This window comes from Micromesistius poutassou (assembly GCF_964030765.1).
Source record: "Micromesistius poutassou genome assembly, chromosome: 9".
In the NCBI taxonomy this organism is placed as follows: domain Eukaryota; kingdom Metazoa; phylum Chordata; class Actinopteri; order Gadiformes; family Gadidae; genus Micromesistius; species Micromesistius poutassou.
Window position 1 is genome coordinate 8,064,268 of NC_140279.1, and position 27,516 is coordinate 8,091,783.

A 27,516-nucleotide genomic window follows, 5' to 3' on the forward strand; every position below is an offset into this window, starting at 1 on the left:
CAAACACAGACTGGAAAACACATAGGAATTACTGATAACAATAGTTTATGTTGGAGGATCCTACAATTATCATTTAAATAAGCAGTTTGTGTTGTGTTTATCTCAGAGGTAAAGGGAAGGTCATAATCAAAGATTAAGGACAGACTAGAGAAGTTATTATAAAGTTATGAATTTAAGTTGTAGGATACAATTATCAAACTAAAGGCAAGTCGTTTTTGTCTATTCTTTGTGTTTTCAGTATAAAGAAAAGGAGATCATCTGAGAAAATATGTCTTCAGTAAATGGGCAAGCTGCCGGGCTGCCCACAGGGAACACACACACACACACACACGCACACACACACACAACAGGGCCACATACGGCTCACACATGCTACCCATGTGCACACTTACACACAAACACACAGTCTCTTGCTCGTAAGCCATAGAGCCTTTTTAATGATAGCCCTAGGCTCTTCGTCTCCCTCAAAAAATCCCACGGGGCCCACAGACACACACACACGGACACCCACACACACCTCTAATCACAGCCCTGATGCAGACACACACCCCGGGGGGTTGTTGTTTAACTGTTGCGCCCAGAGTGGTCAAACTAACCCTATAAGTCACACTGAAAAAGGGCTTAAACATGCTACACACACAAGCTCACAAACACACACAAACACACATAGGCTTGGCCGTAATCCCATCATGACCCCACATTAGTTAAAGGACAAACAAACGCGTACACGCGTAAACAATGTGTGATATACTTCTGAGGACCACAGGTTATGGGCCTCTGTCCTTCAGGACCCCTGTTTTGAAGACACAACAGTGCTCTTTATCACTTCAAACTATAAATAGCTCACCCTCCCTCTAAAGTACATGCATCTTGGCTACCGCAAAAATCCTGCACTTGTTTGATGCGTTCTCAATGCGCATTTCTCTAGGCCCTGAGTGTATGCATGAGCAAGGTGCAATACCTTGCGTCACAAGAAAAAGCAAAGAAGTAGTACTAAACAACGGCGGGGAATTATGGGGAACAACTATGTGAGCTGGTTCACAATAACACCCATCTGTATGATGCAGCGTTGCCCCTGCACCACGACAAGTCTGTATGCTGTGCCCCAATAGTTGGCGTGCAATCTGAACCGTTCTAAACCTGATCAAGAAAGAACATAAGGAGAAAAGGACGGCTAATCCCATCAATCCGAGATGGAGCATGTTTTGTTGCGGACCTGCCTCCAAGTGGAGGCTTTGCTTTTAACATCCATTTAGACATGAAGCACGCATGGGAGTATGTGAACAACCCATAGACTCGACCTGCAGCTACGTCTGACTCTACAGCCACACAGATCCTAGATCAGACAAGAAACTACCCAGCCAGAGGCTGCTGGTAACAAGTGAGCACCACATTGTGATTTAATTGGCCCATGGGTGCCATACCCATGCAAGCCTCTATTAAAATCACTCTGTTCAGCTAAGGTTAACCTGGTTGCTGCAAGGTATGTCAAATCATGGCTGCCCTATGTGTGTACTGTAAATACCATTAATAGAGAGAGCGAGAGAGAGAGAGTGGGGGGACCGAGGGTGTAAGAGTGAGGAGGGGGGGGGGGGGGGGGGGGGGGCACTATGTTGAAAATTAGACTGTGACCTGACCCCTGAACTTTAAATCTCTATTCCTGCAGAATGGCCACATTGGCTGACCATCAGAGAGAGACAAAGAGGGCTTGTGATCACTCTACACCTGTGACCATGCTTTATATGGGTGGACATAGTTTAAGATAGAGTCAACCATCCAGCCAATTTGTGTCTGGAGATTTAATAATATTGAAATATGAAATAATATCATGTTAAATAATATTAAACTAAACAAGTAAGTAGTCAAAGAAAAATGGACAGTCAACACAACAGATCCAAACATCATCATGAAAAATCATCATTTTCTCCTCTCTCCTTCAATCATATTTCCATATGCATTCCTAGTGCTCAAAATGTAGTGTCATAATAATTATCAGCCTGCAAACTCACCGACCCCCACTCTGGTGATGGGAGGAGGGGAAGGGTCTGGGGTCGAGAGGAAAGGGAAGAGGGAGGAGAAGGGGGGGGGGGGGGGGGGAAATGGGCAGCAAGTCAAAAAATACATACAGGATTTCATTTTCAACCACACCTAACTTTGACCGACACTACCTTTCCGCTTCCCACCCTTTCCTGAACTCAACTCCGTACACACGCGCGCGCGCACACACACACACACACACACACACACACACACACACACACACACACACACACACACACACCTTACCTAGTCTTTCACTCACACAGAACACTGCACCAGATGTCACATCAAGACCTTTTTGCAAAGAGAGCACCGCTGCCGCCAGGAGAAGAATTTGAGAAATTCTTGAAAATATTTGTAAAGCGGCTCAGCATTGAAGTGGTTGATGGCAGAGGTTAAACGTTTGCTGCTTTATTGAGTGGTGTGCGGACCCATGGCCATAATACCATAGGCTTTCACGGTGGAGAGAGAGCGAGAGAGAGTGTGCTATATAGGGACACGGCCACTGGCCTAGTTACCAACCCCATTCCCCTTTGCCTTAAAGGTTATGCTCCCATGCTCTGCCATTCACAATCCAGACGGCCTTGTCTTCTACAAACGCCACATGCCAAACACCTGACATACAGCACTGTGCGATGCACAGGTAGGGTGAAACATGAAACGAGGAAATTAGCTTTTAGGCTACTTTCCATTCCCTCTCTGGTATTCTCTCTTCATTATATTACATATTTCTGTACTTATATTTAGAGTACCACAAAATATACATATGTACAGTAGTACACAAAATGTTCGCCTGTGTCTGCCGGCTAGTCTATGCCTTGTTTTGATAAAAAACAACCGCATGCACAAGTGCATAACACCAAACAGACTATGGGGCCCAGCACATCATTTCAAACCCATTGTGTAAAATATAATCAGGGCTTTGGTGACTCTACTTTTAGAGGCACGGGTTCCTGAAAGTCGTCCCTCTGCGATATGCCTTTCCACACACACACACACACAAACACACACACACACACACACAAACATGCACGCAATTATCCATTCAAAATGATGATGCAGTCCCAGGCATGTGCACGAGTAAGAAGAAAAAAAGGAAGAGGCTTGAGCGAGCAGTGATTTCCCGGGGCCTGTGGTCTGCTTAAGTGCGTATTTACAGAGTTGCACGAGCGATCTTTGCAGTGTTGCTAAATAATGTCTGCTGCTCAACGACCATGGAATCCCGGCCAAACTGAAATCAGGGAATGCTGCCAACTGTGTTCTCGCTGTACATGGGCCCTGGTGTGCTGTTTTCATTAAACCTGTGGCATTGAGACAAAGGCTGTGGTCACCCGAAAAACTGTTGACAGGACCGTGTGTGTGTGTGTGTGTGTGTGTGTGTGTGTGTGTGTGTGTGTGTGTGTGTGTGTGTGTGTGTGTGTGTGGGCTTTAGATGGCCTTAGATGGTCTTATGTAGGTTCTTTCTCTGTGCCTGAAGATAAAACATTAAACAAGGAACCACTAACCAGCATCACAGACAATCCACCCCGATACCATCTGGAAAATGGGAAATTAATGCATAATGGGGAAAGTATTCATCATCATAACAGTTATGATCACCCCGAGACAGCTGAGTGAGCCCCACCCTCACCCACACCCCTCAGTCACTCTCAAGTCCCCCATGTCCCTACTTGTCCATTCTCCTGGGACCCCCTCCTTATGACCCCTCAAACAACCCCCCCCCCCTGAACACACACACACATACACACACACAGACAGCCTGCCCCTCCCTGAAGCAGGACAACCAATCGTGCGTGGGGCAGCCTGCCTCTATTTAGCATGACAAAAAAAGAATTGTGTGTGCTTGTGTGTGCGTGTGAGTGTATGTTCCCTTTGAATGCTAAAGAGGCGTCTGCAGCTTCACCCGTTAGGAAGTAGGTTTGAACAGGAAATTTGCTGCACATGGGGCTAGGCTTAAAGCCTGCATGCTTTTATATGGGAGCAGATGAAACAGTGTATCTGTTTCTGAGGCACTTTAATAAGCACACCAGTGTAAACATATTGGAAAAGTGTGTGGTGTTTGTGAAGACTGTGTAGTGAGCCCAACATAAAAATCTCTCTGCCCTGTATTACAGGATTCACAGCCCAGCTGTGAATCCTGTAATCCTGTCCTGTCCTGTGTTCTCGCTGAGACCGTTGGTGGGGTTTCCACCTGAAGGTCTCATCAGGCTTGTGTGAAGTTAGCGTCAGTCTATCGGTCTCTCTGTCCTCTTTCTCTATCCATCTTGGCCTCTCACTCTTTCTCTCCTTTCAAACATACATTTCCAACCCACAACACATGCTTCAGGAATTATTCCATGCATTCCCTTAGACAGAAAGAGAGAGAGACAGAGACAGAGAGACAGAGAGACCCATGAGAGAAAGAGAACAAAAGTAAGAAATAGAGAGAAAGAGAGAGAGAAAAAAAAGAGAGAAAGAGAGAAATCTAATGTGGAGTGATGGGGGGCAGCTGGCCTGGGACGTGCAGAGAGGTTCTGAGAGAGAGTATAAGTTGTGACTCTTCTAATCCTCTTCTGAGTGAGAGAAAGGGACAACGAGGGGAGAGGAAAGAGAGAGACGGGGGCTGGTGGGGCGAGGGGCTAGCGGTTACAGTGACAACAGCCAAAAGCAAACTCGTTTTTTTAAATCCACATTCACAGACCCACAAAGAACACACACACACACACACACACACACACACACACACACACACACACACACACACACACACACACACACACACACACACACACACACTTGTGTGGCAAACTAGGGGACCAGACACTTACAGAATAACAAGTAACAAAAACTAAAAGGCAATCAGAGAGCTGCCTGTTGTGAAAATCGAAATTGTCTCAGCTTCTGCTGTACTGATCTATCACTGGCTAAAATGCACTTTTATTTATTTCAAAATTTTCCCCTTATGTCTGAAGAGCTCTGCTGGAAAAGGCATCTCAATGGGAATTAGGGGCAGAAGTGCACGGCAAGGAGGGCAATGAAAAGGTGGACGTGAGCTATTTAAAGGGCAGTAAAACGGGCAGGTTACAGCTCATCAAAACATATATGCCCTAGGCACGCTGGCAGGAAGAGGCCAACACCGGTAATGTCCTGTAAAAAAAAGTAATGAGAGTGCCAAGCTAATAGCAAACAAGATAAAGATAATTGGTTGTCCAGTTAAATCAGACATGATTAATTAATTAATTATTAAGTGGGCTGATGATTATGTTTTTTTTGTTGTAACATTAAACGGTACCATTTCAATTCAGATGTGTACCTGCTGCTGATTATATTAACCTTGTTGTCACAACGTAATTACAACTTAAACGAAGCCAACTTTATGAACAAGGATGTATGATGTGTGACAATTGGACGTGTGCAGGCGGGCACCAGTGGACTGTCCTGAGTGATAAGGGGATGTTGCAGTTTATGTTGCCTTGTTGTGACAGATAACAGATTTACTTCAAAACCGATTAGACCCTAAATTGCAACACATTAGAAAACGCGTTTTTACATTCAGTCTTCAACATTCGGTTATTAACGTTAAAATACACGGAAATAAAAGCTTTTTGGTGGAGTGCAAATCATCAATAAAAATCGAATGAGAGCAAGAGAAAACAAGAAAGAAACCAAGAAAAAAAGGGATATATTGACTCACCAAGAAGGAGGCAGAAGATATCTAGAGCTATGAGCAGTTTCCTCTTGCTGTTGTCAATACCATTGTTGTTATTTAGAGTCGAGGTTCCTCCGTTCCTTGTCTCTTGAGCCATTGCTTTCTCATACATATATTTTTGCATTTGAGAACTCCCTATTTTATATTCAAATCCGACACCGCTACAAGTGGTGAAAAAAAGCTCAGTAGACCTATCTGTTCAGATGCGTTAGCGCATCAATGTCATTACATTAAATGGGAAAGTTGATTCCCAACTCGGAGGTCTGGAAAGTTTCACTTCGGCAGTGCAGCGATGCGATGTTCCCTTCGTTCGTATTGAACTTTGAACTAAAACAGAACTACTGTCAGACGTATTCGATTATATTTGTGTGCGACTGAGTACACTTCAAGAAGAAACGCAATGTTGTCTGAGTACAAAATCAATTGTAAGCCCGCTCCTTTTCGTTCTTGGTTCAAGGCTTGAACAGGGTGAGAATAGAGCTGGGCGCTGAGAGCCGCTCTTGTTATATCAATCCGTCCTCTCCTCCCCCTTCAGTCTCAGGATTCCCTCCGCTGCTTCAAGGCACAGCCCCCTAATGAAGCTCCATCACATCCCTATACTGAATGTCCATCACCAAGCTTTGAAAAAGACGAACCAAGAGAGCCACTGATGTGCGACGGACAGCGCGCCTAGTGGCGTTGACCTTTCATGTAGGCTATCATATCTGAGGATTTCTTTCAGATTCAAAATTAGGGTTATAAAAATAACAAAGAAGTGAAGACGAGACAAGTCGATCACAGGGATCAGGGATTTCCTAATAGTAAACCTTTTGCTGCTGCATTTCCTCCCATAACAAATAGTGTTTTCCTTAATAGTAGGCAAAGACCTATTGTCGTCGTGAAAAGTTATTTTGATTTATATTTCTTACTCAAAAACATAGAATTTACGGTTTACTTATGTCGTTAAATAAATTATGGAATGATCCGTTTAACAAACTCAGATCAGACTCGGGTCAAGCTGGTGTTCTGTGCGGGTTTGGAGAGAATGTTTAGAAGCTGAGCGCGTCCTGCCACCTGGCGGTTAAAACATGTATGGATGCACTACATACAATAACAAAACCAGTTCAGAGCTTGTACAGGCAGACAATAACATTTCAATGTTATGGGCAAAAACACATAAATTAGCATTACAGGCATTACAGTCAAGCTGTAAGGCCCTTTTGCTTATTCGTCTTAAAGTGACAGACCTAAACAGAAAATAAAGCCTACATTTGTATTGCTGATTCGTTTCCCATCATCTTTCACATTGGTATGTCTTTAAAACGCTGAAGGTTTTAATACGCTTCTCACCATGTCCATTTTTTCAATGGACCATGCATTGTTGATCGGTAGACCCGTGCAGCATGTGAGCACCGCCCCGCCTCCCCTCCGCCCGCAGAAAGCAGCAGCAGCAGCAGCAGCAGCAGCAGCAGCTCACCCGCCGCCGTGGACTCACCCGTCGGTAACGGAGAAGATGGCAGAGCGGCAACAGAAGCACGAAGGCAGAGTAAAGATTGGCCATTACGTCCTCGGCGACACGCTTGGCGTCGGAACATTCGGGAAAGTAAAGAGTTAAGTCCTATTCTTACCCCATGTCTAGAAAAAGGTAGACCTTTGTGTATTATTGTAGTGCATTTCAGTAAAACATAGTACCTTTCCCTCCACAATGTTAAACTTGCTTGCCGGTGGTCAATACGCAACCTGCGTAGCTCCAGCGATACGAGCAGCTGCGTGACGTCTTTACAGCGTAAATATATTTTGAGACTCAGACGGCTTCAAAGGCAAATTCTTCTACCAAAACATTATCACTACATGTTTTCTTATCACTAACCTTGGCCGTTGAATATCTCATGTTAAATGCGAGAATTTGAATAGTATTTTAATCGACATTTCTGTCTTTATAGGCTTTACGTGTTTTGTCTCAGTCGCTAAATGACATCTCTTAAGAATAACCTACAAGAAACCTGTCGTAGAAACGACCAAATGATACGACGGGGAATTAACTTACATTGCATTTATATGTATATGTGGCTAATAGCGAGCACTGCCACGCTCTTAAAACACATCAATCTCAACACTGACATTGGCCGTGATTGGCAAGTCACGGTGTTATGATAATTTCTGGGCTCCAGTTTTCCGTGTGCGTGACCTTGTGGTATTTGAACCCCCTGACTGGCGTCTTCCACGGCCCTTTATTACACGCACTGTAAATGGGTTTGTGTGACGCGCTTGGGCTTTAATTCGGTCACAAAAACAATGCTTTTTATACAGTCTCAAGACAAATACGTGTCATACCGGGAAATCTGAACTGTAGTCTTAAGAACTGGTGACTTATTTGCAATGTAATCTACGTCATGCTATCGCTTTCTTTACTAGATGCATTGCTTTCTTAATACACCCGAAATATATCCAATAGTTGCATTTATTTTCTTGAATAATTTCTAACTCTGCCTTTATTTATTGCCAAGCATAAATAAAGGCAAACTGTTTTTCTCCAATAAATAAATAGTGTATTATTAATTTTACATTTAGTTGGCGAACATCAACTGACTGGCCATAAAGTGGCTGTGAAGATTCTCAATAGGCAGAAGATCCGCAGCCTCGATGTCGTGGGGAAAATCAAACGGGAGATACAGAACCTCAAACTCTTCAGGCACCCACACATCATCAAACTGTAAGAGATTGAGACACGTCACCACACACAACATAATTGCCCTACATGTTTTGGACATCAGAGCACCAGAACCGTGGCCGCTTCATTGTATTCCCTTTGTATAGCTTTTTGTTTGTACTGTGACATGGTCCACCCTGTTTGTTTACTATAGCTGCCTCTTACTGGGCATGCTCAGCAGTTAGTGTCACTCATTCACTCACAAGAGATACTAGCAGCTAAAGTTTGCATACAATGTATATCATGTTCACTAACTGTAGTCTGAAGTTTGGTATACAGTCAGATAACAGAAATATTAAGTGACACAAAAAGCAAAAAAGCATCTCTTTCCTAATCTCTCTATCCATTAACTATGCCCTCATTGCGTTCCCCACTCAACAAGCCCTGTGTTATTTTTAGGCCTGGGTTCGAGTTAGCCTAACCCCGCAACACTGTCAGCTATGCATGCATGTGCCTTTCCAGCCAGCGAGTGTCTGCTATCATACCCAGTACTGTAGCACTGAGATTGGGAACTACACTAGCAAACAGCAACATACACACACACACACACACACACACACACACACACACACACACACACACACACACACACACACACACACACACACACACACACACACACACACACACACAAGACCAGCTTATACAGTCTGCTCCTCAACAGATGGCCTCAGGCTTTATGCTGTGAGAACTCCAAGTGTGTCCATGAGTGTGAAGAATCTATGGTGTAATAGTGAGTGAGTAAGGAAGGGCAAGCAGAATATGGTGTGTGTGTGTGTGTGTGTGTGTGTGTGTGTGTGTGTGTGTGTGTGTGTGTGTGTGTGTGTGTGTGTGTGTGTGTGTGTGTGTGTGTGTGTGTGTGTGTGTGTGTGTGTGTGTGTGTGTGTGGTACCAGGTGATAAGCACACCACAGACTTCTTCATGGTAATGGAGTATGTGTCCGGAGGGAAGCTCTTTGACTACATCTGTAAACATGAAGATTTCGACCGGGGTTCAAATCTCGCCTGTCCATCATCATTCCTTTTACCCCCATCTAGATGTGGTGTCAGCAACATGGGTTCAAGTTCGAAATAAGCACAAAGATATAATTCCATAACCTTTAGTGAATAAGTACTCCATATGACGATGATATGATATGATAAGAATTGGGACTTTTTAAGCTACACATAAATGCACATCACTCAAATCAAATGGGTGAATACCCTCTGATGAGAACCTGTATCTCTCATAAAGAATATTCTCAGGCAATGCCAAAGGATCGGATCTGTCCTGAAAGACCCTTTGTCTCTGGAGAGACCCCTGTACGATATGGGCTCTGAGAGAATACGGTCCATAGTACCCACAAACGGTGACAACATTGTCAAAGGAGGGGCTAGGAAGCTGCGCTTAGCTTTAATTAGCCAATCTAACCCGAAAGTCTTAGCTGATAACCTCCCGACCAGGTTTGGTTGGCAGCATAAGTCACCATGGTGATACAGCGACGCTAAAAGAGAGCTACTTCCGTGTCACAGCTAACCCAGGCTTTGAGCGCAACATACCTCACTAACCCACTAATCGAGGTTCGTAATATACCCGCACTCACTCACTCATGACAGTATAACCTGATTGTTGCTGCCTGACCTTTTATAAATATATGCTACATACACCTTCAAATGCCATGCACCTAATCCATCTTCAACTGTACGTTTCTTACAAAACTCCACTCCTTGTAATGCTAACAGAACAGCAACAGATCCAAAAGGATTAGAATATTGAAAGTGTGTGTGTGTGTGTGTGTGTGTGTGTGTGTGTGTGTGTGTGTGTGTGTGTGTGTGTGTGTGTGTGTGTGTGTGTGTGTGTGTGTGTGTGTGTGTGTGTGTGTGTGTGTGTGTGTGTGTGTGTTAGGTACCAGGTGATAAGCACACCAACAGACTTCTTCATGGTAATGGAGTATGTGTCTGGAGGGGAGCTCTTCGACTACATCTGTAAACACGGACGGGTAAGGTACTCCTGATCTGCAGATTTACTCAAGGCACATTGATTCTTGGTGGTCTAGATTTCTAGATTTATTTTTGTTTTACATCATTGAACCAAAAGCAACTACCATCGTCACTGTCAGCACAGTGTCAAGCCTGAAATGTTGGACTATGTATTGTTGTTTTTCTGAGCATCTCAATGTGTGGGCTAACTTATTGCTAATACCATGTTCAAAGTTATTCAAAATCTTTTTTCTGCTCAGCATTTGTGCTTTAATTATTTCTGTTTGAATTGGAATGTCTTCAGGGATTTTACAGCCCTACCAAAATCCATATTAGAGATTAGGGATCCATTTTACTTCCCTTCCGGGGTTAATAAAGTACATCCTATTTTATGTATACACAGAGTACTTTCAGCCTGTGGTTGTGTCTGCTATCCTGCGGAGTGACCGGTTCTCCTGTGGTCTAGGTAGAGGACTCAGAGGCACGGCGTCTCTTCCAGCAGATCATCTCTGCTGTTGACTACTGCCACAGACACATGGTGGTCCACAGAGACCTCAAGCCGGAGAATGTCCTGCTAGATGCCAGCAAGAATGCCAAGATAGCGGACTTTGGTAAGGGGATGTGGTGGCGGGGAAGTTGGTCTTTATGTCTTTCCTCTTCTCCTCATTCTAAAAGCATTAAAATGTCAGACAAAGAAAGTGAGGTGAAGTTCAGAATCAAAGAGAGAGTGACATTTTACGCAATAGGTGGTAGATAATGAGGGAGTAGTGAGGGAGATAATGCAGCCCTGTACACCAAGCTGCTTATTAAAGTGAATCACTCTCGACTGGCAGCTGCTCAGTAATCCAATTATGAGAGAGAGAGAGAGAGAGAGAGAGAGAGAGAGAGAGAGAGAGAGAGAGAGAGAGAGAGAGAGAGAGAGAGAGAGAGAGAGAGAGAGAGAGAGAGAGAGAGAGAGAGAGAGAGAGAGAGAGAGAGAGAGAGAGAGAGAGAGAGAGAGAGAGAGAGAGAGAGAGAGAATCGCAGGTATACTTCTAGGGTCCTATAGGGGTGGTGGTGGACGTTGGAAGTTTAGTCTCCATGCAACCGAGCAGCCTTATATAAATTTTGGTATAGTATAGAGGCCCAGTGTCATCTGATAGGGGAGAAATGAGCAGGGTCCGGCAGGAGGGGGGCTCAGCAAGGGTTTTGTTGAAAGGAACAGGCACTGGTGAATAGTGCGCCTTAGCGTTAAGGCAAGAAGGAGAGATAAGAGGGAAGCCAGGAAGACCGCAGGCGTCTGTGTTTAGCCGGAGGGCTGCGTCCTTGACCGGTCAATGGAGGCTCATCTGATTAAATAAAATGTTGAACGAGGGATTAGAGACCCAGAGAGGGGAAAGGCGATACATATGAAGAGACCTCCTCAGATAAACATCCTACTCTCCTCTCCTGCCATCCTCCTTCTCTCCACCTCACTCTGTGAAGACTGATGAGTCCTTGTCCTGCACTGTGATTGGCCAACAGGCCTGTCAAACATGATGTCCGACGCGGGGAGTTCCTGAGAACAAGCTGTGGCTCGCCTAACTATGCCGCCCCAGAGGTTATCTCAGGACGGTACGTGTGTGTCACCGGACGTCGCCTCTGTATCTGCGATCTTCAAAGTTTACATAAGCATAGCCAGTATAACTGGGATTCACCTCTGGGACAAATGTCTGGTCCTGACGGCTGCCCTGCTGTGCGCAGGCTGTATGCCGGTCCAGAGGTGGACATCTGGAGCTGCGGAGTGATCCTGTATGCCTTGCTCTGCGGCACACTGCCCTTCGACGACGAGCACGTGCCGACGCTGTTCAAGAAGATCCGGGGAGGGGTGTTCTACATGCCGGAGTACCTGACCCGCTCCGTGGCCTCGCTGCTCATGCTCATGCTGCAGGTGGACCCGCTGAAGAGAGCCACCATCAAAGACATCCGGTACCACCCCCCCCCAAACCCCCGACTGCTCCCTGCTCTGCCTGGGATACTGCAACTTTTACTAAGTCCTTCCTTAATAGCGCCGCCCTGTCCTATGGTGTTAAGTGCAGAGTGCAAGTATTTAGGGCTGTCCCGACTACATTTTTTGTTAGTCGACTTGTTAGTAAAAGCAATCCATCAGTCGACTCTTGTCATACATAATTATTTTGTTTTCATATTTAAGAAATGTCCTAAGCTCGACAAGTGTGTTGTTCAATCTGAACAATTTATATATTTAGTTTCTAGGTTCTGGTTTTAATACAGTCTATGTGCCCACGGCGTTATACTCTTTTGTCAACCTGCTTTTTACTGTTGTAGAGCTAGTGGGAAGCACCACTAAACTGCAGTTTTCATTACATTGGGGACATTTTCAGCATCAAGTTTCCAGTTTAAATGCATTTAGTTTGGCTATTCTGTAGGGAAGGGTACTTGGTGATTTGCTTTACTGTGTTATTGATCAAACGCTGGTTAAGAGCGAGTGCTGCTGCCCGACTGCTTTGCTTTTGTAGCCCTGTTTCCTGGGCAGGCGTACTCCATTAGACACACAGACCCATACCTCTTTACGTCTTTAGTTCCCTGCGTCACATCGCTGTTATTCAGAGCGTGATTTAGGGAGTAAAATGTCATAAAATTATAAAAATTAGAACAGCTTATGCATCTTCATCTTCAATAAGAAGAGACATCCATTCCCAACCCTCGGGTTTAAACAAAACGCTATATATGGGTATCAGGAAGTCGGATGTAATCACCCTTGTGTTGGATGTGGTCAGAATGCGTCCCAGACCAGCTCCTGGTGTGGTTTCACAGATCCTGTCACTAATGCGTCTTACCAGGTGTGAAGGGATGTGTGTGTTGGGTTGACTGTGTGTCCCTCCTGTCCCCAGGGAGCACGATTGGTTCAAACAGGACCTGCCGGGCTACCTGTTCCCAGAGGATCCTTCGTACGACACCAATGTGCTGGACGAGGAGGCTGTCAGGGAGGTGTGCGACAAGTTTGAATGCACTGAGTCCGAGGTCATGTCCAGCCTCTACAGTGGAGACCCCCAGGTACGCTCCCAGCCTGCAGGCTGTCAGTAGTGGGACAGTTGCAAATTTTTTTTTTTGTTGGTCACCGTCTTATAAAGTAAGAAAGTAGAGTAATGTATTACTCTGTTCGATGGGAACAGGACACAGTTGAAGTGTAACCTGTGATGTAACAGGGGACCGAGGGGTCATGTTTTCAATTTGCTCTCTAGCTCAATCACTTATGAAGTGTACTTTTAAACAGATTATCCCTTCCTTTCTATTTAGTTTTAATCTAATAATAAAAAAGAAAACATCCCTGAACGTATCTTCACTTATTCTCAATCCCCCCCAACCCTTCTGGGCATCCCCCACCCCAACCCCCCCAGGACCACCTGGCAGTGGCCTACCACTTGATCATAGACAACCGGCGCATCATGACCCAGGCCAGCGAGTTCTACCTGGCCTCCAGCCCGCCACAGGGCTCCTTCATGGAGGAGGGCATGCCCCTCCCCCCGGGCGTCAAACCCCACCCCGAGAGGATGCCGCCGCTGCTGGCCGACAGCCCCAAGTCCCGCTGCCCTCTGGATGCTCTCAACACCACCCGGCCCAAGCCACTGGCCGTGAAAAAGGCCAAGTGGCACCTGGGCATCCGCAGCCAGAGCAGACCCTACGACATCATGGCCGAGGTGTACAGAGCCATGAAGCAGCTCAGCTTTGACTGGAAGGTAAGAAGATGCCAATTTTTTGTCATTCAGCTGTGCCCTTTATCTGCCACGCCACACACACGCCTCACCCGATCCGTAGCCATTATTATTTGTCGAGGAAACACTAACAAGGTTCCATGTGGGTGAATTAATTCTGCGCATGCTGCTGGCCTCAGAATGGTGAGGTGTGATAGACTAATCTCACAAGTCGTTGGAGGGTTTACCACCTCTGTGTTTTGGTTCTGCATTGTTGTGATTACCATTCACTGAAGCACTTGGTTGCCCCATGTGACCTTTCTAGTTGGTTTAAGTCAGAATATAAACAATTGGCCTCATACTGTCCCCAAACACAAAGCTGTTGAAGATTTGAGAGTTATATAGAGCAAGATTATTTGAGATATGAGAGCAAGATTTTGAAAGAAAGCCCAATCCCTCCCACATTTCTCCACCATTGAGACAAACCTGTGGGGGAGCTATGATAACGCTGTGTGTGCATGCATGTGATTGACAGGGTAGATGGATTCCCTGAACCAATCAGGGAAGAAAGTGGTCAGAAATTAACCAGTAGTGGTCCAAATTTGAAATAGTCACATAGAGAGGCAGGCGCAGCAAACGACAACAATATTCTCACATCATTTCCCTATCTAATATAGCTGTCGGATGGCTGTGGCATTTCTAATAAATGACATCGCTTAGATTTTACCTGCTGCACCGTTTAATTAAGTGGGGCTGCCAAATGCCAGTTTATATAGACTTTAATTACATACATAGACACTCATGTTAAATAGATCTCCTAACCTGGGCTCCATCCCATTAAGGCTAGGTCATACCAACGTCTAAAAGAAGGGCAAGCAGAAGGTCTAATTTGTTACACTCAATTTGAAGCATGATATTCTTTTGAGTGCTTGCTTGGGATAGCACTATGTTGTGTCGAGACGATTAGATGGTTTACCATGGCTAATGGCTAGCTAGAGATGCTAAAAATGTTGAAATGTGTAATGTTCACACCCTAGAAATATTTGTTTTGGTTTCAAGATTAAGGATGGTAATCTTATAACAGGTTTAAAGTTCAAATTGGTCTAATTCAGGGTAGTGTTTTGTTTAGGTAATATTAGGTGGTTTGGTTTAGTCTTTTTTTAGGATACGGTTAGGTTAAGGATTAGATTAGAGATGGTGTTTATCGATTAGGTAAAAGATTGTAAATTGGTTAGAGAGGGTTAAGGTTAAGTATTAGGTAAGAGATGGTTATGTTTAGATATTACGCTTCATTTTATGTTCAGATATTAGGTTAGAGATGGTAATGTTTACCTCAGATAAGGTTATGTTTAGGTATAAGGTTATAGAGTTTAGGTATAATGTTGTAGCTGGGAAGTTTAGGCGCTATGGTTGGTGGCATGCTGTGTTCCATAACACCCTCCCTGAAGAGGCTTCCCAGCTAAGGCTCTTATTAGCACAAAGACAGGTCTGCCAACGGCCAGACACAAACTAAATGAGGTCACTGGTCTGTTTGACTTCTGTAGATCAACTTTGTCCTGTCTTAATTAATGCCTTAATGCCCTGTAGTAGCATTACTTTGCCAGACCAATTTGCAAATGCGTATTAGTCTTGAACTTGAAAAGTTAATTTTGTGCACCCAAGAGGTGTTATTGTATAGATAACAAACATAGACCTAAAACCAACCAACCATAAGGTGCACCTCTGTCCAGTCATGACCCGGGCAGGTCTGCTAGAAATCTTATCTCACAAATTTGTCTGGATCCCAGGCTAGCTCTGTAGTAGAAGGATGCAATAATTGAAGTCAGTTTAAAATGGTAAACATTAATGCTTTACAATTGAAGACATTTTGATAACTTATGTAAATGATTACTGGCAACCCTCGTTATAACTTCATGGTCTACAAATCCCTCCATGGTCTGGCCCCCACCTACCTCTCTGATATTCTCCACCACCACATCCCTTCTAGAGCACTGCGGTCAGCGGACCAACTTTTGTTGGAGGTGCCCAGGACCAGGCAAAAAACCAGGGGGGACAGAGCCTTTGCGGTGGCAGCTCCCAGACTCTGGAACTGCCTCCCCCTACACATCCGGGCAGCCCAGTCGCTAAATGATTTTAAATCTCATTTAAAGACCCACCTTTTTTCACTGGCCTTCGATTAGCGTTTCCTTTTTCAAGTGCCAGCAAATAGTGTCCCCTAGTTACCTTTTAAATTTCTCTTCTATTTTATCCTATTTTAACTCCTAGAGTCTTTGTCTTTTAATTTTTCATTGTGTATCTGCACTTCCTGTGAAGCACTTTGGTTGCGGCTCAGCCGCATGTAAAATTGTGCTATACAAATAAAACTTGACTTGACTTGATAACTTGCTGATGAGTACAGACTTAGGCTAAAGGTACATCCCTATCATCCCAGGACGACCAGGCCAGTCTGGGAAGCTGCATTGGGAATTCTCCCTTCATCCAAGGGAATAATTAAGTGTCTAACCACCAACTGAGTGGAGATGAGTTTTTATTAACATGAGTGACATGTCTAGATGGGCATTCATATACAAAAAATGCATTGAGCTCACATCCGTTAACAGATCATTATATAAATGTATAGGTGAGGCCGTAACATGCAAAGCATTCAAACAGCTCTAATGCTTTATTAGAGGCCTTACAACTATGTGAATACCAAGTGCTGCATGCCCATTTTTACAATAGCTGGCGCCACAAGTTACTTCATCTTATTACTCGATTGTTATAAGAAAGTACACAAGTCAGTTCTCACCTGCTTCTCCGCACCAAAGACACCCGTCCACTGCACACCCTTCTGCTCTTCCATTCTCATCTGAAAGAAAAATAAACTTTATTGATCCTTGAGAGGACACAAGTCACAGCAAAACAGGGAGAAATAATACATCAAGGTTGAATATAGAAACATACAGGATGCAAGCAAGCATTGTGTAACGTACACAAATCTTTGAATTTGTATTTATTGTTTAATGATAAACTACAGTACAGCTACAGTTATTCCTCTAGCCAACTCACCAGTAAATTCCCAGTGGTAATGAAAAATAATTTCAATTCTGCTAAATTCAATTCTGCAAAATAGAAAAATAAAAAAAATGTTCGGTACAAATTCATATATTGACCATGATATGTAATCAGAGATTAGGAAAACATTCTTAGTCGGAAAAACTGGCATCTCTGACAGCAGTGCTCGAGCCAGTATGTTCTCTGTTTAACTGGTTGGTTCTGGCCTCTGTGTTATGATTACATTTTCTCCCTGGATTGCCAGATATGAAACCAATTGGTACACAAACACAGTATGCTGCAGCCAAGAAAGCAAAATAACTGGATCAACTGAGTGCTAGATTCAATCCAACCTAAAAAAGCTTTGTCCTCTTTCAAAAAAGCTCTATGACCAGAGCCGTGCTAAACCATGGATAAATCTTGCAGTTTCACTTGAAAGATGGAGAACGCTTAGAGCCCAGAAGGATTTCAAGACCGATGCCACGTGAGCTGGGTCTAGAGAGGAAGGAGCACACGGAGACAACAACAAATTGTCATGCTGCCAGTTCCTGGCTACCAACATGGATTTGATAACCCTTCCTACCCTTCCGTGCTACCTGGCAACCGCTCACAGATGCATAATATTTAATTCCACTTATCAAAAACCCAGTTACTGACAATGAAGGAGAGTAAACTCACCACAAATATAAATATTATAATTTCAATATAAGCTTCTTGCAGTCCGGCTCATACAGAGACCATAGCCCTGCATCATTTGATACAGGAAAAAATGTACTTAATAAATCATGGATGTTAGAAACTAGTAAGTTGAATACCCACCTTAACTGTAGTCATTACTTTCTTGGACTATCACACTGAATTTAACTGCCTCTGAAAACACACATTTAGCTTTTAATAGGCTACATGATCAACTGTTCCATTATGAAAGCCAGCATTAGCCACATCTGATAAGCTGGTTATGGTACAGTCAGGTAAACCTGATAAAACAAATGCGATACGTTACATTACATTTATTAAACTGATGCTTTTATCAGAAGCGACTTACAATAAGTGCATTGAGCCATGTGGGGAGCTCGCCAGGATAGAAAACATTCAGGATTATGTTGAGTGGCAGCTGGGGGTAGTGAGGGAGTAGCAAGCTGTTTGGTGGTCACAGAGCATAGGGGAGGGGCTGGGGTGTATGCTTTGACCATGTTCTGGATGTACGGTGACTTGAATGGCATGACTTGAATCAGAATTTAGCAGCCACCGGTTGCAAGTGCAACTTGGGTAGGTTGAAGACCAGCTACATTCTGGATGGGATGCAAAGGTCGATTGGCACGCGCAGGCCTACCAGCACCTAATTGCACTGGTCAAGAGATTTAGCTGAAGATAGGAGGGCAGGAAAAGAGGAGGGTTCTGTATTTATGCTCAGAGTCAGACACCCTCAGAGCTGGAGGGGATGTCCGAGCCTGCCGATAGGTGAGAGGATAGAGGGAGTCCAGAGAAGGGGACCAATTACAGAGAAGAGGCAGACTGTCCATGGCAGAGTCAGGAGGCATAAGGAGTCCGGTGAGGAAAGAGCCGATGAACATGCAAGTCGAGAGAGGAGAGAGACGGGGAGCATAGGTTGCGTTGCAAGGGGGCAGCTTGTTCAGAAGAGGTATGTTTGTCAGATTCAGAGCGGGAGAGGACGACAGGTAAAAATTGTGCTCTATTTTTTTTATTGAAGCAGCTGAATTGGCCAGTGAAGATGTTAAGGGTTGCTAAACCTCATTCTAAAAAGACAAGCATGTGTGTACAGAGGCAAATCAATTACAGCATTGCATTGATGGAGGTCCCGTTGCACAGAATACAACCACATTGCACATAATTCAACCTCAGGCAGCAGTCAAATTGCAAGCAACATTACAACAGCAGCTTCAAATCGAATGCAAGTTGAAAAATAAATACTGGAGGGTGAAGATTAGTATGTGCAAGTACTCTAAATCAGTTACAGCATCTAATCTGTGACTAAAAGTTTAAAATTCTATCATGCATTCATCCATTATCCATACATTATCCATACATTATCATGCAAGCCAAAACTGAGCACTTAAAAATGCCAACCCTTATTATACACCCAGTCATTTGTCAAATAAGTCTTCATTCTATGAAGAGTGCTGAAAGTAAACAATGGATGGAATGCCACTCCTTTACTTTGTGGATTTTCTACGTCAGCCGTTTACATCTGCCCAGTGATTTCAGCTCTTAATTCACTTCATGGCTTCTGTGGATTCCTGAGGGAAGAGATGGCAGCATCTGCAGAAGGTGCCATCCGTTCCTTATAGTCCAGTCATTTTATGAAAAAAGGTCAAACAAATTGCAACAGAAGCAAACTCAACTGATTTTGTATCCTCAATATGTCCTGAGTAAGCCCAGAGGAATCCCATTAGGGGAAAGTTTCGAAAAAAAAAAAATACCCATATGCCTATTCATACTCCTATTCATACGTCTATTCATTCTTTTTCTCACATGAACAATTTTAACCTTTAGTGCATTATCTAATTATGTATGTGCTAATTTGCATAAATACCACAACCGATCTAAACATTGGGTATAGCCAGGTGAAAATGTCTTGTTGAATCTTGTTGACATATACCAGTAAAATACTTAATGTTAAGGTCTGAATGGAACACTTAGGCTACCCATGAGCATTAATACATAGAGGCAGGAATAAGTACTTTCAACCAGCCTTTATTAATTATTATTGCAGAGATGGGGTTTGGGGCTGGGTACGTGTGGTTTCTGGGGGATGAGTCTGAGGGAAGAACTGGAGACAAGGGTAAGGAGAATGCAGAAGACAAAAGGTAGGTAAAATAAAAAGTGGCTGGATCAAACAATCTTTCTTACCTGACAGCTTAGTGACAGTTGATTGACAGTTGAGTGGACGTTGAATGAATGACTGAATCTCTACCCCTTATGGTGATATTTGTTTGCCTATATAGTATTTTACTGTAAGATGTCAACAAGATTCTACAATACATTTTCACCTGGCTATACCCAATGTTTAGATCTGTTGTGGTATTTATGCACCGTTTGCCCATGTTCGCAATTTTTTGCAGGTTTACGTCCTGCAATTTCACTGTCTTGCCTGTGTAAAACCAAGGGGTTATAATCCCCCTTCGTCAAGGAGCCGGCTTTCTTGGTTTGTTGGAGTTGGCGAGAGTAGACCTTTAGAATGATTAGCATACTCTGAATGTTTTAAATTTTTTATTATTCAAGCCACTCGCATGCAAGAATGAGTTTACATCTGAATGTAGGCTACAAACGCGATTAACTATTTACTAGTGCAAAAATGCCAACATATTCTTTATTTTGCTGACCACTTGTTTTTTATCCCGACAAAGCCTCGTAATGAAAGTTCCTCTGGTACTTTCTCGTAGATCGCACCATCTTTCAACATCTTGGTTTAATGTGACTGCATCACCTTCTCTCCCATGATCAGCAGCTCGCAGATTTCACCGTCCCTTCAGTTAGAACTACTCATGTTGATATCGCTGCATTGTCTCTGTTGTAGAGACAACGCAGCAACACCTCTCCCCAAGTCCCACCCCTGGAACCGCAAAGCCGTCTAATCACATTAAAAAAAAAATGAAACCCCCAATATGTGTAGGGTCTAAAAATTACCTCCTTTCTAAACGTGCAGACCATGCCGGGAAAAAAGGCGGGCATAAGACGGGCATATTTAGCAGTGTAAAAACGTTTCAAGTTTCTCCTAACCAGGACATACTTGAGCGGCACTGAGGATCCTGTACCTCTGGGGGAAACGCGTTCTCATGTACATCTGTTTGTTTGCAGGTGGTGAACCCTTACCACCTGCGTGTTCGCAGGAAGAACCCAGTGACGGACAACCTGGTGAAGATGAGCCTGCAACTCTACCAGGTGGACAGCCGCTCCTACCTCCTAGACTTCAAGAGCATTGACGGTAACCTGCCCAATAGCAAACCTTCCTGACGTTGTTGTTCAGTTTGCATTCAACAGAGCACTTTCACACTTTCCGGCAGTGTGAAAATTTATTTAATGTGTATTTTATGTGTAAAAAAGCATAACACCTCACTGTTATGGGTGAGGTGTCGTAACACTTATTATGGGTCACTAAATATATGTGCCGGGACACGGATAGACTATTGACGAGAACACACTGTGGACCCTCTTCTCAGAGCTGTCATAGCAGGGCCAACACAGGTGTTGCCCCCCGAACATAACATTAGGTCGGGAGGCAGGTGTTTTATATACAGTATGGGTGTCAAATAGGGGTGTAATGATACACGTATCCGTACCAAAAAATTTTGGTACGGGTCTAACGGTTCGATGCACGTTTCATTTCGGTTTGTACTGAAATGACAAATGTTTTTATTGATTATCACACACTCTGTGACTGCCTTGTCTTGTCCTGATGTTTTGTGTTGAGGACCACAATGGAAATAAGTCCTGGACTTTATTGTGTTTTATCCTCAATTGTATTTGATGTCTTTTCATTTGTGTAAGGCAGTTGTTTGATACTATTTAATAAATCTAATCAAATTCAAATCAAATAAAAAAAAAAGTTTAATAAAAAAAACAACAACTGCTGTACCGAAAAACATACCGAACCGTGACTTAAAAACCGAGGTACGTACCGAATCGTGACTTTTGTGTATCGTTACACCCCTGGTGTCAAAGTACCAGCAAGGCTCAACGTGAGTTATCTTCAGTAGTGTTCACTCTTACGGCCTACGATGCAACGCCCTGTTTTTCCCCACACACTTTCCTTTTCGTTGTCTCCAGATGACATCATTGAGTTGACCGGCTTCAAGTCGGGCTCGTCCACCCCCCAGCGGTCGGGCTCCACGGCGGGCCTGTTCAGACCCAGGCTGAGCGTGGACTCGGCCAGCACCGCCATGGACTCGCTGGCCCAGCTCAGCTCCTCCCTGCCGGGTTCGCTGGCGGGGAGCGCCCCCCAGCTGGCCCCGCGGCAGGGCTCGCACACCATGGATTTCTTTGAGATGTGCGCCAGTCTGATCACCACGCTGGCCCGCTGAGGGGAAGGAAACGGATGCCCTCAGTGCGCTCCCGACAGACCTCCCAGAACCCCCACCGGACCCCCACCACTATGTCAGAAGCCGAGTCGGTCCAAGGGGGGGGGGACAGGGTGATGCAACCGCTTGTGTCAAGTAGTCTCAAGTGGCCTGCTGCCCGTCAGCCCTCCTTTCAAATAATTATCTGTGATTTGATTCAAAAATCAAACTGTGAGGGTGAGCAGGGATGTGAAAAGCCTAGTTGGTGGGGTGCTAGGGGGGGAGAGGAAGCTGTTGAGACCGAAAGATTCATGGTTTGGTCGAGTTGATTTTTTTTTTTTCTTACATGCACCCAAGGTCAGTCGCCGGGAGGTAATTGGTTTGGACGTCAGCCCGGGAAACTGACAGTGGGCCCAGGAAACTGAGCTGGGATGATGTCTGTGGTAGGGGTGAGAGCTCAGAGGTCTGTGAAGTCACCCGTAGACTTGTGAACTCTGACCAAAAACAGCATTGCTGACGCATCACTGCAGAGAGCCAAATTACTGTAGCTCTGAGCACTGGTCCAGGGTCAATTTCAGAGTCTTGTTCTTAGTTTTTTTGGTTTACAAAGACCGTGTAAACTCACCCTTACTCAGTCTGAGGACACATAAACACAAGCATATTTTTTCAGTTTTCTTAAAGGTTTTGTAAACTTATATATATATATATATGTGTGTGTGTGTGTGTGTGTGTGTGTGTGTGTGTGTGTGTGTGTGTGTGTGTGTGTGTGTGTGTGTGTGTGTGTGTGTGTGTGTGTGTGTGTATATATATATATGTGTATATATATATATATATATATATATATATAATTACGTGTGTAGTGGAAGAGATCAACAAATGCATACCAAATATAACATTGTTTATATACTCATAGAGATTTATCATTTCTGCACAGCATTATCGAGTTTGGTTATGATATTTAGGATATTATAGATGATACAGTTAATACCTTGATTCTTTCTGCTTTAAGGTACAGATACACACCATTATCTCTGCTAGATAATGACTATCGTAATCTTTCTAAAACAATTCAGAAGGACTGACAAACATATAGACCTATCTCCGCCTCCGAGGCTCCGGTTCCCTCGGTCAAATGTCTATGGGAAATAACGGGGTTTTTGAATGATCGTACATAACAAACTCTGTAGGTGGCAAAGAAGTAAAAGCTGGGTCACATTTTGAACTACACACTTTTTCCATCTAGTTTCGACTGGGTTTTTGGATTGTCGGTGCCGTTAAAGTAGTAAACGATTATTAATACTACTTTAACGACACCGACAATCCAAAGCCCAGTCAAAACTAGATGGAAAAAGTGTGTAGTTTGTGTGTAGTTCGCCACCTACAGAGTTTGTTTGTTGTAGACATTTGACCAAGGGAACCAGAGACTCTGAGGCAGGACTTATTCTTCAGAGGTCTATTACGTATACAGCTTTCTTCAGATCCTCAATGTCACTCTCACCCTAACAATGGCAGCATTCTATCATTATTGTAGCTTGCAAAACACACATAGGTTTACAACAGAGATGGAAGACATGCATGCAAACTGTTCTGTTGTAATAGAAGAATGCAAATGAAACGCAAACATTTACCGGCTACAACACAAACATTGAAAGAGCAGTATGCAGAGCACCGATGGTACAGTACTTTAAGCAGATGGAGTGTATCTGGGAAGTTGCTTGCTAAAACAAGCAACACAAATCATTCTTCCGCTGCCTTAAATGATCAAAAAACATTACTTTTTATGTACACACGTGTGTGTGTGTGTGTGTGTGTGTGTGTGTGTGTGTGTGTGTGTGTGTGTGTGTGTGTGTGTGTGTGTGTGTGTGTGTGTGTGTGTGTGTGTGTGTGTGTGTGTGTGTGTGTGTGTGTGTGTGGTCTTTGTTGATGGGGGAGCAGCGTGTGGTTTGGTATGTGGCATCAGTCTTCATCACGTCTGAGAGATTTATTTGGTGGTTCAACGATAGGCGAGAGGATCAATAGAAACCAATCTGTTCGCTATGAAGTTCGTAATCATTTTTAACACAGCTGATTTTTTTTTTTCCTGAGGCATGAGCAAAAGAAGGAACATAGTGTACATTAAACACGCAACACATTGTACATTGTCTTTCTGGTTGTCTCTGTGTATATGGTTGTGGTTGTGTCTGGTGAATAACTCCTCTAGACTGTCTCAAACCTTTCCATTTTACAGTCATGAGCTGTAAACGGTTATAACCTGCAAGATGGAAGCCGGCCTGAGTATTTATGGCTGGTGAGATACAGTATTTGTTGCGATACATGCTTTGAGGCACGCAACAGCGTATTTTGATCTTTACTTGTTCTGGTCAGTGTGCATTGTGTTGTCGTTGCTGTACTAATGTTCTGTGTGCTGATATGAATATGGCCATGTTCTCTAGATCTGAACACGGATGAAGGGATGAGTGATTGATTGATTGGGTGCACGGTGTGGGCTCCTCTGCCACAGTTTTGGGTGAGTGGAAGAATGTGGTCAATTTCTGGAGTGCTTCATGCTTCAGGCTGAATATGGGCTGGTGCCACTCAGAATACCCCTCAATTTCTCTCCTCGCCCTTAACTCAATTTTTTTCCAGATGTGCTGGAGAGCTGCTGCCCAGCCGTTGAAACTGTTATCCTAGATATCAATCTGTTACCTGAGCATTCTGTTGGACCTATCCATGACCATGAGTTGGGTTGGTGGAGACCTGCATTAAGGAATTCCTCATCCTGTTGTGGACAGTTTAGAGTACTGCCCTTTTAGAGCACTACTGAAGTCCACCATGTTTGGAAGAATCTGGTTATATTTTTGCCTTATGGGAGCATTCTGTCGGAGTATGGCTGGTTGGAGGGGAGAAGAGCTATTTTACTCAGCTGAAAGCTGTTGATCGCTAGTGTTGCTGTGTCTCTCGTTTTGAGCTAGATAGCCCTTGAGCAACATATGCACGTCTCTGTGTCTTTCCTCTCTGGCTGGTCATACAGCATTATACACTATATGTACTGAAAAAAGAAGGCGAAACGCTGCCATCTGCTGCTAGAATTAAGCAACTGCATACAGAACGAGATGGCCTATGAACATGTTACCATCATGGGCTGTGAACCTGATCATGTGCCCGCTGTATAGTGCACTGCTACGATCACGTCAGGCCATTTATGCATTTAGTATGGAGCCAACATACTGTTGACCTATAATAAAGGCCAGCGTGTCGCCAATGATCCATCACAGCACGGATCGTACAGAACTACTTGGATGTAACCAGTAACTGCCAGTTAACTGCATATTTTTTGTACTGTATGGATTGTATGGAACTACCAGTGGTGTGTGTGTGTGCGTTTGGTTTGGTGTGAGATGGGAAACGCTAGGCCTAACCTATAAGCTGCTCCAGGCCACGTACCAAAGTGGAGCACTTTCCACAACAGAGCTGTCAGTTATGTTGGTCTGTGACAGGGATTTTATGGTTTGTGCAGAGGTGTTCGCCTCCTCCTTCTGAGAGGCTTTTTTGGGGGGATTTCTGTTGTTACGCACTGCATGGTGTTGCTGTTCTGATTTGCACTTTAATTGCTATTCATTGTAAATTCATTGCTCACTGAATAAATTAAGGAGTATGGTAAAAGGTGTTTTCTGTTTGTGTTTCTCTGATACATTTATCAACACATACAATCAAAAGGAATTATTGTCATCTCATTATCTCAAGTTTGACATCAGAAGTAATATACATGAATGAGGAACTAATTGTTTCCTTTCAATAGCACTGACAGTTAATGGGTGGACGAACTATGCATGTTATGTTTGTAAGTACTTTGTATTGTCCTCGAGTTACAATACATCGTCACAATCATGCCTGCTGGAACATTCTCTGTAAAAAGATTTGTATTAAATTTCTCTTGGTGTACATCCCTGACAAAATAATGTATAAATCATGGAGTGTATGATATATTATGTATAATGTTACTGATAGTTGGTTATTATGTTCTTGAACTTCCCATCTGACAACTTAAAAACCTAGAGACTTTGAATGAGCCGATTTAGGAATAATCTAACCAAACTGAAAATATTAAACAGTATTAAAAATCTAACACAACAGAGAGAAATATTGTGACTATGACAACAGGTTGCATATCATTTTAAAATGTTAACTATATTTTTTAACGTCTTCGGCATCCTGGTATAATTACAAAAACGAAAAACAAAAAAGATGTATACAAAATAGTAAACAGGCAAAGTGAGGCTCTGGCTGCAGCAACAACACATCAGTAAGTACTACACACAAAACTGTGACCCTGTTTAGATTCAGATATACTCTACAAGTGTCAGATGGACCTGTGTGTTTCCATGTTACGGTGTGTAAGTCTTTCTTTGATCAAGTAACATTGGACACATGCCTTTCAGAGCTTGTTCATGTGTTTTAAAAGAAAATACATTTCCATATGGTATATCAGAGACCGCTGTTTCATTTTGACATCCCCAGTGTGTAAACCTTTCTCAGAGGTCAACTTGTAACTTTCCACACACATCGACTCAAAAGTTTTTTTGACCCATGGGATAGATGAAGCCTGTGACCGTTTGTTGGCCGCTGGGTGTCACATTTTGTAGGATGTCAAGCCTGCATGGTGATCAGACTGATCGGCAGCAGCTTTGGTCTGTCAATCAGGAAACAGAAAACCATTTAGTTTCACTATGTCACACACACACACACACACACACACACACACACACACACAGATGCACAGAAAATTACAAAAACACACACACACATATAAATGGACTGCATTCATATAGCGCTTTTATCCAAAGCGCTGTACAATGTTGCCTGACATTGACCCATTCATGCACATATTCACACATCGACGGTGGAGTCAACCATGCACGGTGACAGCCAGCTCCTCGGGAGGAGTTAGGGTTAGGTGCCTTGCTCAGGGACACCTCAACACTCCTGCAACCTTGTGGTTACCAGCCACCCCGCTCTACCTCCTGAGCTACTGCCGTCCCTGCGCACCACACACACACACACTACATATTATTCACTTTTTTTTTTTACTATTATGCATTGGTTATATTTTTTTACGCACACACGCACACATATGCACAGCACACGCACAGACACACACACACACACACACACACACATTCACACACAGGCTAGCATCCATGTGCCCTCTCACCTACTGGGTCTCACAGTGACGTCACATTTTCGGGGTCCGCATAGAGTTCAGGGGGAGGCAGGATGAGCATGTCGGAGATGTCCTCGTTTAATTCCCCTGTGGGGGGAGTCTCAGGCCTGTTGGGAGACAGTCAATGTTGATATCTCAATGTCTCTCTCCCTTCCTGCCTCTCGCTCTCTCTTCTCTGAACAGGCTCATACACACACTCCCTCTGCAAGGGACAGACCT

General features: G+C 43.8%; 2 protein-coding genes across 3 annotated transcripts in view; one reads left to right on the forward strand and one right to left on the reverse strand.

The window, feature by feature from the left end:
- The window catches only part of plpp3 (phospholipid phosphatase 3), a 28,867-nt gene extending 22,604 nt beyond the window's left edge, over positions 1-6,263 (reverse strand). For both annotated transcript variants that reach the window (XM_084473189.1, XM_084473190.1), the window contains exon 1: positions 5,714-6,263. In XM_084473189.1, the coding sequence (XP_084329315.1) occupies positions 5,714-5,852 (139 nt within the window). In that variant the 5' untranslated portion in view covers positions 5,853-6,263. The remainder of the gene's footprint in view (positions 1-5,713) is intronic.
- A 921-nt stretch (positions 6,264-7,184) lies between these two features.
- prkaa2 (protein kinase, AMP-activated, alpha 2 catalytic subunit) lies at positions 7,185-25,743 on the forward strand. Its single transcript, XM_084473441.1, is given in 11 exon segments — positions 7,185-7,317; positions 8,279-8,420; positions 10,302-10,395; positions 10,842-10,986; positions 11,879-11,901; positions 11,904-11,968; positions 12,098-12,322; positions 13,246-13,408; positions 13,753-14,091; positions 20,899-21,025; positions 21,868-25,743. Coding segments are annotated over 11 exon segments (1,674 nt in total). The 5' UTR covers positions 7,185-7,220; the 3' UTR covers positions 22,122-25,743.
- Positions 25,744-27,516: the final 1,773 nt, after the last annotated feature.